Raw genomic sequence first — 13,414 nt, forward strand, 5'->3', positions numbered from 1 at the left:
ATCTCAGGGAGTTAAGGCTCTGATTAGGATCAGACCTGTGTTTAGATCTGGGGCTCCTCCTTGGAGCCTAAATCTTGTTTTTTGGATTTTGCAACAGGTTCCGTTTGAGCCTTTGCATTCCGTTGACATTAAATTGTTATCCTGGAAGGTTCTCTTTTTATTGGCTATTGCCTCTGCGCGCAGAGTTTCTGAGATCTCTGCTTTGCAATGTGAGCCCCCTTATCTGATTTTTCATGCATATAAGGCAGTTTTACGTACTAAATTAGGTTTTCTTCCTAAGGTTGTGTCAGATTCCAACATCAATAAGGAGATTGTGGTTCCTTCCTTGTGTCCTAATCCTTCATCGAAGGAACGCTTACGTCACAATTTGGACGTGGTTCGCACCTTGAAGTTCTATCTTCAGGCTACTAAGGAGTTTAGACAATCTTCCTCTTTGTTGTCTATTCGAGGCAGCGTTAGGGGCAGAAGGCTACTTCGACTTCCCTATCTTTTTGGTTAAGGATGGTCATCCCCTTAGCTTATGAGACAGCGGGCATCGTCCTGCTGAGAGGATAACGGCTCATTCCACTAGTGACTTCCTCTTGGTCCTTTAAGATCGCGGCCTCTATGGATCAGATTTGTAAGGCGGCTACCTGGTCCTCCTTACATACTTTTTTCAAAATGTTACAAGTTTAATGTTTTTGCTTCGGCTGAAGCAGCTTTCGCGAGAAAAGTTTTGCAGGCTGTGGTGCCCTCAGAATATAGGGTCTGCATCTTCCTTTTTGTTCCCTCCCGTTATTCAGTCAATGTCCTCTGGAGCTTGGGTATAGTTTTCCCAACAGTAAGGAATGAAGCCGTGGACTCTCCGTATCTAGGAAGGAAAACATAATTTATGCTTGCCAGATAAATTCCTTTCCTTCCGGATAGGGAGAGTCTATGGCCCCCGTCCGTTTTTTCTTGTCTATGGGCGGTCCCCTATTATTTGTTATCTTCTGGCACCATTTATACCCTAATGTTTCTCCAGTTTTCCTTGTTCCCTCGGCAGAATGATTGGGGTAATGAGGAATTGGGAGGGATATTTAAGCCTTTGGCTGGGGTGTCTCTGCCTCCTCCTGGTGGCCAGGTGTTGTATTTCCCAACAGTAAGGAATGAAGCCGTGGACTCTCCCTATCCGGAAGGAAACAAATTTATCTGGTAAGCATTAAATTATGTTTTTTAGCTCTTCTGTACTGTTTGGTTTATGGATTCCGATTTGGAACACTAGGTTTTTAGTGCTTCTGTAGTATATGGTTTATGGATTCCGATTTGGAACACAAGCTTTTTAGCCTTCTGTAGACTATCCATCATGGACACAGTTTAATGTGTTTATGAGCACATGCTCTGTGTAACTTATGCTCAGTGCACATATGTTTGTGCTTAAACTGCAGATCTCTTTGTAAGTTTACATATTATTATTATTATCATTTATTTGTATAGCACCACCAAATTCCGTAGTGCTGAGTACAATGATAGGGGTATAAAATGACAAGGATTTGTGGTAAAATACAAAACTAAACAAATCTAATACAGGAGGAAGAGGGACCTGCTCCGGAGAGCTCACAGTCTACAGGTTTAGGGTGCAGAGACGTAAGGTTGGGTAGCTTGTCACATCAGTTGTAGTTGCTGCAGTTAATCAGGCAGTTCATGTATTAGTTTGGTTAGGTTGAGAGATGGAGGAGAGATGGTAAGCCTCTCTGAATAGGTGGGATTTCAAGGAGCGTCTGAAGCTATACAAGGTTGGAGACAGTCTTATGGAGCGGGGTAGAGAGTTCCAGAGCACAGGAGCAGCACATGAGAAGTCTTGTAGACGGGAGTGGGACTTAGAGATAACAGGAGTGGAGAGACGTAGGTCAGAGGTTGATCGAAAAGGACTTGATGGGGAATATTTCACGATGAGAGAAGAAATATTGTTGGGAGTTAGACTGTTGAGTGCTTTGTAAGTTAGGGTTAATACTTTGAATTGTATTCTGGAGTTTATGGGTAACCATTGTAGAGACTGACAGAGCGGAGCAGCTGATGTAGATCGTCGACTTAGGTGGATGAATCTAGCAGAAGCATCCATAATAAATTGGAGGGAGGAGAGGCGGTGTTTTTGGAAGGCCATTTAGAAGTAGATTGCAATAATCAATGCATGACAAAATGAGGGAATTATTATTTTTGTCGTTTTTTGAGTAAGGAAGGGACGAATTCTGGAAATTTTGCGTTGGTGTGAACGGCAGGATTTTGTAAGCGCTTGTATATGTGGGTTGAATGCGAGTTCTGAATCAAGTGTGACCCCACGACAAAAGATCTGTGGTGAGGTGTTGAGAATAGAGACTCCAACCGTCAGAGAAATGTCAGGTGTTGGATATCTTGAAAAAGGAGGAATAAGAAGCAGCTCAGTTTTGGACAGATTGAGTTGGAGGTAGTGTGAAGACATCCAAGAGGAAATTGCAGAGAGGCAATTGGAAATCTGGTTGAGTAAAGAGGGAGAGATGTCAGGAGAGGAAAGATAGATTTGGGTATCATCAGCATATAAGTGGTACTGGAATCCAAAGGAGGTTATAAGTTTTCCAAGGGAGGATATATATGTATATGCTACTATTTTAATAGAAAAATTAAATACCGCCTATTACGTGCATGGGCTGAATCCTGTGGCATTTAGTTCAGCAGCAAGGTGCTCTACCTTTGATTTTTAGCCACATAAAAATGTAATATACAGTTTTACATTTACATGCAGTTGTAATCATGTCATGTTCAGAAATATAGTAGAAATCTGCACCAATCAATCACAGGCATTTTTGTTTTCCCTTCAAAAACCCAATCAAAATTTCTAATTTAATTCTCAAAAAAAAAATCAATATATTTGTTATTCAATATTATGCAATTTGTTTTGTAGGGGTCTTCTAACCGAAAAAGCTGCCCCTTTAATGAACATTATCCACAGTATCTTTAGTCTAATTTTGAAGTTCCGGATTCAGTTAATCTCACAACCATGGACGTGTGACACAGAGAAACAGACAGCAAACCATCCCAATTTTGGGTTGATGCAGCAATCCTATAATACTTTTAAGTATTATTCTGACTTTCTTTTTGAAGGTAAGTTTCGCTAATAGTGTGTGCTGTCAGCATTGTATGTCCCATTTCTGATGCATGTGCAGCACTAAATGAAAATAACATTCTATTATACACTTTCTTTGTTATTTTGATAGTTTTATGTGCTGAGATAAGCATTGTTAAATAATGAAAATGGGTGGAAACAAAACTAAAAAGTATAAAAATGAATTATTTAAGAAGGGAAAAATGAAAGGGCTATAAAGTCAAATTCAAACTTCAATGATTCAAACAGAGCTTGCCATTTTAAACCACTTTGCAATTGACTTTTGTTATCAAATTTGCTTTGTTCTCTTGGTGTTCTGTGTTGGAGTAAACCTAGGTAGGGTCATAGGACTTCATTAACGTGCACATCTTTAGCACTCTATGGTAGCAGTATTTGCAACATTATATAACATTGCTGTAAACACTGTTGCTATACAGTGCTAAAAACATGTGCATGCTCCTATGAGACTAGCTAGGTTTACTCTTCAACAATTATACCAAGAGAACAAAGAAGATTTAATAATAGAATTAAATTGGTCATTTTGTTCAAAATTATATCTGAATCATGAAAGAAAAAATAGCTTTTACTGTTCCTTTTAAACTCTTATAATTTCGATAGTGTTCAATTAAAAGGGAAAAAAAACGTTCCAGTTTATTTGAACTATAAAGTTCACCTGTTTATGTTGGCATCCTTTAGTGAAATTAAACAAGACTCACATAGTTATGTATGTGCTAGTATTTTTGCTGCTAGAAGAACTGTGCTTTCTTTCATACATGTAAAGGGGCAGTCAAAATTAGACTTTCATGACAGAGTGTACAAAACAAATAATATTCCAGTTTACTTCTATTACAAATATACCTGTTTCCCTTGGTATCCTCTGTTGAAATCCCATGAGGTAGGCTCAGAAGCAAGCTGTGATAATTAATCTGTCATTTTTGGTGAATAAATATATTTTTCATAAGTATAAATATGTTAAATGTATTAAATAGGTTGCATAGTGTTACCCACAAAATAGTACCTTTTAACACTATTTCTTTCATAAGGTGGTAATAGTCCACGATCCATTGTTAATGGGATTCAATTTCTGGTCACTAGGAGGAGGCATAGAGTCCTAAAACGTCAAAGTTCTCATCCCTCCCACCTCACTAGTATGCCAGTCTAAACTTTGTTTCCCAGGAGGTAGGTGAAGAATTGAGGTGCTATGGATTCTTTGACGAGAGCGGTCCTCTAAGGTGAGGCCCATTTTTTTGTCCAAAGAGAGCTGCTACTGAGAGACAGAGGGGAGATTGGAGTATGCGATAGTGACAGAATTACTTCCAGTGTAGGATTTGGTCACGTCTGACACAGGTGTCATAAGGACCGGTCCCTTAGGCTCCTCCTGTTGGTTTGTCTGCAGTTGGTAAGCACAAGAGATTGAGTGCAGTTCAGGTAAGTATATTAATACACATATTGCACCCATATAGCCCACAGGCTGCTATTAGGTAAATTTGTCATGATACATCATAGGCTTGGAGACATACAGTATCTCACAAAAGTGAGTACACCCCTCACATTTTTGTAAATATTTTATCATATCTTTTCATGTGACAAAACTGAAGAAATGACACTTTTCTACAATGTAAAGTAGTGAGTGTACAGCCTGTATAACAGTGTAAATTTGCTGTCCCCTCAAAATAACTCAACACACAGCCATTAATGTCTAAACCGCTGGCAACAGAAGTGAGTACACCCCTAAGTGAAAATGTCCAAATTGGGCCCAATTAGCCATTTTCCCTCCCTGGTGTCATATGACTCATTAGTTTTACAAGGTCTCAGGTGTGAAAGGGGAGCAGGTGTGTTAAATTTGGTATTATCGCTCTCTCACACTCTCATACTGGTCACTGGAAGTTCAATATGGCTCCTCATGTCAAAAAACTCTCTGAGGATCTGAAAAAAAGAATTGTTGCTCCACATAAAGACGGCCTAGGCTATAATGAGATTGCCAAGACCCTAAAACTGAGCTGCAGCACGGGCAAGACCATACAGCGGTTTCACAGGACAGGTTCCACTCACAACAGGCCTCGCCATGGTCGACCAAAGAAGTTGAGTGCACATGCTCAGCGTCATATCCAGAGGTTGTCTTTGGGAAATAGACGTATGAGTGCTGCCAGCATTGCTGCAGAGGTTGAAGGGGTAGGGGGTCAGCCTGTCAGTGCTCAGAAGATACGCCGCACACTGCATCAAATTGGTCTGCATGGCTGTCGTCCCAGAAGGAAGCATCTTCTAAAGATGATGCACAAGAAAGCCCACAAACAGTTTGCTGAAGACAAGCAGACTAAGGATATGGATTACTGGAACAATGTCCTGTGGTCTGATGAAACCAAGATAAACTTATTTGGTTCAGATGGTGTCAAGCGTGTGTGGTGGTAACCAGGTGAGGAGTACAAAGACAAGTGTGTCTTGCCTACAGTCAAGCATGTTGGTGGGATTGTCATGGTCTGGGCCTGCATGAGTGCTGCCGGCACTGGGGAGCTACAGTTCATTGAGGGAACCATGAATGCCACATGTACTGTGACATACTGAAGCCGAGCATGATCCCCTCCCTTCGGAGACTGGGCCGCAGGGCAGTATTCCAACATGATAAAGACCCCAAACACACCTCCAAGACGACCACTGCCTTGCTAAAGAAGCTGAGGGTAAAGGTGATGGACTCGCCAAGCATGTCTCCAGACCTAAACCCTATTGAGCATCTGTGGGGCATCCTCAAACGGAAGGTGGGGGAGCGCAAGGTCTCTAACATCCACCAGCTCTGTGATGTTGTCATAGAGGATTGGAAGAGGACTCCTGTGGCAACCTGTGAAGATCTGGTGAACTCCATGCCCAAGAGGGTTAAGGCAGTGCTAGAAGATAATGGTGGCCACACAAAATATTGACTCTTTGGGCCCAATTTGGACATTTCCACTTAGGGGTGTACTCACTTTTGTTGCCAACGGTTTAGACATTAATGGCTGTGTGTTGAGTTATTTTGAGGGGACAGCAAATTTACACTGTTATACATGCTGTACACTCACTACTTTACATTGTAGCAAAGTGTCATTTCTTCAGTGCTGTCACATGAAAAGATATAATAAAATATTTACAAAAATGTGAGGGGTGTACTCACTTTTGTGAGATACTGTACATTTTTCTTGACAGACCTTATAGATATTACCTCATTCCCTCTCTTTTATATTTCTCACTCAGTCTGGATGTGGGGCAGAGTGACTGAGCATTAAGGACCCTTTTTTAAGCATATAAACACTTTCCTCATATCTTGGGGGTATTTATCAACGCTATCAGTTTTCACATTTTTTTTAGGAGTCCAGAACTCTAGGCCTACTGAAGATAAATCTATCGAACAATTCAACTTAATTTTTAAGCCTTCTGTCAAGACCCCAGAGGTTTTTCAAGTCCCTGATGCAATTACTGAGATTATAACCAAAGAGTGGTCAAAACCTCTGTCTTTTAATCAATTTTCTGCTTTTAAAAAAAAATTCCTTTATCAGCTTTTAGTTTTAAACTTTGTGAAACTATTACAAAAGTGGATAGTGCCACCCTGGCTATGTACACTACTAACAATAAAAACAAAGTTTAAAAGTGCTGGTTACTAAGGCTATTACAGTATAAATAAAACAAATGAAAATATTCCTTAAGATAATAATATATTCCTAAAATAACCTGCTTAAGCAATGCAAGACAATTCTGAGGGTTAAACTAAAAATATTAAGTGCAGTATCACACTCATAAATGTATTAAAAAATCAATATTTAAAAACCAATCATAAGATATACCTCTAACACAAATATAGAGGATATATAATTTGCACAAAACGATATCTCTGAAACATAAAGCATACATATTATCACAAGGCAATAGTCTCACTTTGAACACGAGTAAACTAAGTTGCAATAGTCCAAAACAAAAAGTCAATGTAATCCCAATAGTAGATATTTGCTTAGGAAATGGTAATGTGAGAAGCAACAATTCTGGAAAGTAATACAAAAAAAACTTTTACAGGTGGAAATATAGATTCAAATAAGGTGTCTAGTTACTTACACCGTAATTTGAAGTATTTTGTATCAGATGCAGCCACCCCTGTTTGGCAATTAATACCGCTTCTGAATCTTCCCATCCAGGCTGATAGCTAACAACTCCTAAAGCCATCAGTGTTGATGAGTTTCACTGCTTGCTTTTAATCACACTTAAGAGGCTGTATCTGTTCCACAGCATGTATCCAAGAGGCTAACTCCGCTTTATTGTTATAGCAGGGACTCCTGTATAGGGTCACAGTGTGACTCCTCTATACCTCAATAGGATCAAGGGTTAATATCTCCTTTAGGGAGATTATTGGGAACAGTTATGGGGATTTTTACGTTCTGCATTAGGGCTTGGGAACAGACAGGTTTCACTTTTTATTTTTGGTCTCATAAGACTGTGTGCTTTTGGCTTGGGAACAGACAGGTTTCACTTTAGTTTTTGAGTGTTACACAGTTCATATTAGCTTAACACTATTTTGCATAGCATGGGAAGTCCTGTCTTACGCACCACGTGCCCGGGTGCGGCCTCTTTCTCTTCCTTGCGATCCTGCTGCAGACAGTACTCCTGAAGAGAGTGTTTCACTGATCATTTGTCTGGGTCTAGGAGCTGGTGAGTGCCCCAGCCATTGAGATTGTAAAGGTGCCTGTTTATATTAAAAACACTTGTTTTTTTGTAATGTTTTTTATTCCATCTGTGGAATTACATACCAAAGCTATGGAGGACTCTGATACTACGTTAGAGGGTTCCACTCCTTCTATAGTGAATAATAATACCTGTTTATATTGTGAGGAGGCTGTGGTTTGCCCGCCTGCTCAATTTTGTTCCAGTTGCCTAAGGACTGTTATAAAGTCTAAGAAGGGAGCTAAGTCTGCCAATACCCATAGCGGAATTAGTCCCTCTGAGCCGTCAACCTCTCAGGAGTCTATGACCCGAGAGATTTCTGCCCTGTCTACTCAAACCGCTTTACATGTAGTTCCCCATGGCACAGCTAAGGGGGGCTTTTTCTGGCGGACTTTACTGCTCAGCTACAATTGGCGGTATCTGCGGCCCTGAGTGCCCTACCTATCTCTGGTAAACTTAAGAGAAAGGTTAAACATAGTTCTCCCAACTTAGTCCTCTAAATTCCTTTCGGATCTAGCCTGTATTTCTAAGTTTTCCGAGGATGAGTTAACCTCTGTAGCGTCAGAGGGTGAACTTTCTGAGTCGGAGACGTCTGTTACTAAGTCTCCTCTGGTGAAGGAACCCTTTAGATTCAAAATTGAACATTTCCGTTTTTTACTAAAGGAGGTCCTTTCTACACTTGAGGTTCCAGAGGCTAAGCTACCCGAGGAACCTAAGATCCCTAAGTTAGACATGGTCTTCGAAGACAGGAAGGTCCCACAGACTTATCCGGTACCAGTTCGTATGGCGAACATTATTAGTAACGAATAGGAAAGAATCAGAACTTCTTTTTCTCCCTCTGCAACTTTTATGAAATTGTTCCCGGTTCCTGACTCTCAAATAGAATTGTGGGGTTCCATACCAAGGTGGATGACGCCATTTTGAAGCTAGCTAAGCATACTACTATCCCCCTTGAGGATAGTTTGTCCTTTAGAGAGCCTATGGACAAGAAGTTGGAAACTTTCCTGAGGAGAATGTTCCGACACACAGGATTTTTATTCCAACCAGCGGCAGCAGTAGCCGTCGAAGCGGCTACCTACTGGTGCGACTCTGTCTGAACTCATTGAGGTGGAATATCCCCTCGAGGATACTCAGGAGAAAATTAAGGCATTAAGAATTGCTAGCTCCTTCATCTGTGATGCGAAAATGCTAATTATTTGCCTGAACGCAATGACTTCAGGTTTTGCGGTTCTATCCCGCCGGGCTCTCTGGTTGAAGTCTTGGTCTGCGGATACGACTTCTAAATCCAGGTTACTTTCTCTCCCCTTCAAGGGGAAGATCTTATTCGGACCAGGTCTGAACTCCCTCGTTTCCATGGTTACCGGAGGGGGAAGGAGCCTTCCTGCCACAGGATAAGAAGAACAGACCTAAGGGACGACAGTTGTCAAATTTTCGTTCCTTTTTGTTCGGACAAGTCCCAAAAGTCTCAATCCTCATCCAAGCCCAAGAGTACTTGGAAGCCGGCTCAGTCCTGGAACAAGTCCAAACAGACAAAGAAGCCCGCCGATAACAAGTCAGCCTGAAGGGGCAGCCCCTGATCCGGGGGCTTTTCTCAGACGCTTGGTTTCAGGATGTTCAGGAGCCTTGGGTTCTGGAGGTCGTATCTCAGGGATACCAGATAGGATTCAAGTTCCATCCACCCAGGGGCAGATTCTTTCTCTCCAGACTGTCTAATAGATCAGAGAAGTGGACTGCCTTTTTAGGTTGTGTATGGGACCTAGTCTCTTTAGGAGTAGTTGTTCTGGTACCTGCAAGTGTCACATCCTTCAAGATGGAGACAATAAGATCAATCCTTCCTCTGGTTCAGGAAGGACAGTTTATGACTACCATAGACCTTAAGGATGCATACCTTCACTTTCCGATACACAGGGAACATTTTCAATTCCTGAGGTTTGCATTTCTGGACCAACACTTCCAGTTCATAGCGCTTCCATTTGGCTTAGCTACTGCTCCAAGAATATTTACGAAGGTTCTGGGAGCTCTCCTAGCGGTTGCCAGAACACGAGGTATCGCAGTAGCACCTTACCTGGACGATATTGTGGTATTGGCACCATCTTTTCGTCTAACAAGGGAGCACTCGGAATTCCTTCTAAGTCTTCTTCGGTCACATGGATGGAAGATAAACTTGGAAAAGAGTTCTCTTACTTCACATACCAGGAAGAATTTCCTTGGTATCCATGAAGATCTTTCTAACAGATCAGAGACGTTGCAAGCTAACATCAGCTTGCCTTGCCCTCCAGGCCTCCCTAAGTCCTTAGGTGGCCCAGTGTATGGAGGTGATTGGCCTCATGGTGTCTTGTATGGGCATCATTCCTGTCCCAAGACACTTGCTTCTTGAGACCTTCCTGGGAGATTATGATTATGGGCGCAAGTCTATCCGGCTGGGGAGCCATTTGGGGTGCCAGGAATGCACAGGGATCAATATCTTGGATCAATATCTTCGAACGTCTGGCAATATTCAATGCCCTGAAGGCTTGGCCCCTTCTGGGTTTGTCCCAATTTATCAGATTCAAATCGGACAATATAACTTTGGTAGCCTACATCAACCATCAGGGAGGTAGAGGAGTTCCTTATCGATGAGAGGTTTCTGAGATCCTGGAATGGGCGGAGACCCACAACTGTATGAGTCGTGGACTCTCCCTGCCTTATGGAAAGAAAACAAAATTTATGCTTACCAGATAAATTCCTTTCTTTCCTGGCAGGGAGAGTTCACGACCCCGCACGTAAGATATTTTGTTTGGGTGGCTCCCATTTTATACTTTCTTCTAGCACCTTTATACCCTGATGTTTCTCCTACTTTTCCTTGTTCCCTCGGCCGAATGACTGGAAGGATAGGGGAAGTAGGATGGATATTTAAGCCTTTGGCTGGGGTGTCTTTGCCTCCTCCTGGTGGCCAGGTTTTGTATTTCCCAACAGTAAGGAATTAAGTCATGGACTCTTCCTGCCAGGAAAGAAAGGAATTTATCTGGTAAGCATAAATTTTGTTTTTATTGTTTGTATATTTGTTTGATTTGGTCTCTAAATCAATATTGTTAAATAGCTTCAATACTTTTATTTGCGCAATACCTTTGTTTTGTTTTTTTGTGTTGTACCCTAAGCACACTACTTTCCTATTGGAGTCTTTAAAAAAAAAAAAAAAAAAAAGCATTTCTTCAAACAGGTTATTTGTTTAAGCCAGCTATTAGTATAGCTTGTGTGACTGCGTCTTCTACTCTTTAGTGTGATAATCTATCTGATCAGATTTCAGATGACTCTGTGGATGAAGAATTTCACAGTAGATTAAGGCTGATTAGGCTTGCTAATGCCTATATCTGTGATGGTATTGTTGACATTATTAAAATCAATGCTAAAAACATGGCATTGTCAGTTTAAACAAAAACATTATGGCTTATATATTGATCTGCAGACATTGTGTCTTAATCTAGCTATGCTATGATCTCTACAGTAACTGGAAGTAAAGGTGCTTTACTCCCTCAAGACAAAAAATCTAAGGGAAAAAACTGATATACCAATTGCTTTAGTTCTTTTTGTCATTCAATGAACAAAAAAATCTTCCTCCTTTTCTCAAAAGCAGGGCTCTTCCAGATTTTCCTGGAAATCTAATAAAAATTGGTCCAAAGGTAAACACTCTAAAAAGCCTTCTACCTCTTCGACCTCAAGTCCAAATGAAGATGTGGCCCCTGATCCAGATCAGCTACAAAGAACTCCCTATCTTGGTGGATAGAGAACCAATCCATTCCTCAGGGAGCATTGTTTGTCCGTCCAACCTGGACGCAAGTCTCTCAAGTAAGGGTGCAGTATGGGGATCCAGAAGAGCACAAGGAGTTTGGTCTTGTCAGGAGGTGAGGTTAACAATAAACATTCTAGAAATCTTTGCTATCTTCACGGCTTTCCAAAACTAACCACTTTTGAAAGAAGAGACTTTCCTTCTCTTTCAGTCAGACAATGTCACAGCAGTGGCACATATCAATCACCAACTGGGAACTTGAAGTTCTCTAGCTATGAAGGAAGCCTGAAGGGGCAGCCCCTGATCCGGGGGCTTTTCTCAGACGCTTGGTTTCAGGATGTTCAGGAGCCTTGGGTTCTGGAGGTCGTATCTCAGGGATACCAGATAGGATTCAAGTTCCATCCACCCAGGGGCAGATTCTTTCTCTCCAGACTGTCTAATAGATCAGAGAAGTGGACTGCCTTTTTAGGTTGTGTATGGGACCTAGTCTCTTTAGGAGTAGTTGTTCTGGTACCTGCAAGTGTCACATCCTTCAAGATGGAGACAATAAGATCAATCCTTCCTCTGGTTCAGGAAGGACAGTTTGACTACCATAGACCTTAAGGATGCATACCTTCACTTTCCGATACACAGGGAACATTTTCAATTCCTGAGGTTTGCATTTCTGGACCAACACTTCCAGTTCATAGTGCTTCCATTTGGCTTAGCTACTGCTCCAAGAATATTTACGAAGGTTCTGGGAGCTCTCCTAGCGGTTGCCAGAACACGAGGTATCGCAGTAGCACCTTACCTGGACGATATTGTGGTATTGGCACCATCTTTTCGTCTAACAAGGGAGCACTCGGAATTCCTTCTAAGTCTTCTTCGGTCACATGGATGGAAGATAAACTTGGAAAACGGTTCTCTTACTTCACATACCAGGAAGAATTTCCTTGGTATCCATGAAGATCTTTCTAACAGATCAGAGACGTTGCAAGCTAACATCAGCTTGCCTTGCCCTCCAGGCCTCCCTAAGTCCTTAGGTGGCCCAGTGTATGGAGGTGATTGGCCTCATGGTGTCTTGTATGGGCATCATTCCTGTCCCAAGACACTTGCTTCTTGAGACCTTCCTGGGAGATTATGATTATGGGCGCAAGTCTATCCGGCTGGGGAGCCATTTGGGGTGCCAGGAATGCACAGGGATCAATATCTTGGATCAATATCTTCGAACGTCTGGCAATATTCAATGCCCTGAAGGCTTGGCCCCTTCTGGGTTTGTCCCAATTTATCAGATTCAAATCGGACAATATAACTTTGGTAGCCTACATCAACCATCAGGGAGGTAGAGGAGTTCCTTATAGATGAGAGGTTTCTGAGATCCTGGAATGGGCGGAGACCCACAACTGTATGAGTCGTGGACTCTCCCTGCCTTATGGAAAGAAAACAAAATTTATGCTTACCAGATAAATTCCTTTCTTTTCTGGCAGGGAGAGTTCACGACCCCGCACGTAAGATATTTTGTTTGGGTGGCTCCCATTTTATACTTTCTTCTAGCACCTTTATACCCTGATGTTTCTCCTACTTTTCCTTGTTCCCTCGGCCGAATGACTGGAAGGATAGGGGAAGTAGGAGGGATATTTAAGCCTTTGGCTGGGGTGTCTTTGCCTCCTCCTGGTGGCCAGGTTTTGTATTTCCCAACAGTAAGGAATTAAGTCATGGACTCTTCCTGCCAGGAAAGAAAGGAATTTATCTGGTAAGCATAAATTTTGTTTTTATTGTTTGTATATTTGTTTGATTTGGTCTCTAAATCAATATTGTTAAATAGCTTCAATACTTTTATTTGCGCAATACCTTTGTTTTGTTTTTTTGTGTTGTACCCTAAGCACACTACTTTC

General features: G+C 41.6%; 1 protein-coding gene across 1 annotated transcript in view; it reads left to right on the forward strand.

The window, feature by feature from the left end:
* TUBGCP6 (tubulin gamma complex associated protein 6) overlaps positions 1 to 13,414 on the forward strand; it is a 379,035-nt gene that overhangs the window by 355,492 nt on the left and 10,129 nt on the right. The window contains exon 25 of the mRNA XM_053716637.1: positions 2,897 to 3,096. Coding sequence (XP_053572612.1) covers positions 2,897 to 3,096 — 200 coding nt within the window. The remainder of the gene's footprint in view (positions 1 to 2,896; positions 3,097 to 13,414) is intronic.

Source organism: Bombina bombina, chromosome 6 (genome assembly GCF_027579735.1).
Source record: "Bombina bombina isolate aBomBom1 chromosome 6, aBomBom1.pri, whole genome shotgun sequence".
Classification (NCBI taxonomy): domain Eukaryota; kingdom Metazoa; phylum Chordata; class Amphibia; order Anura; family Bombinatoridae; genus Bombina; species Bombina bombina.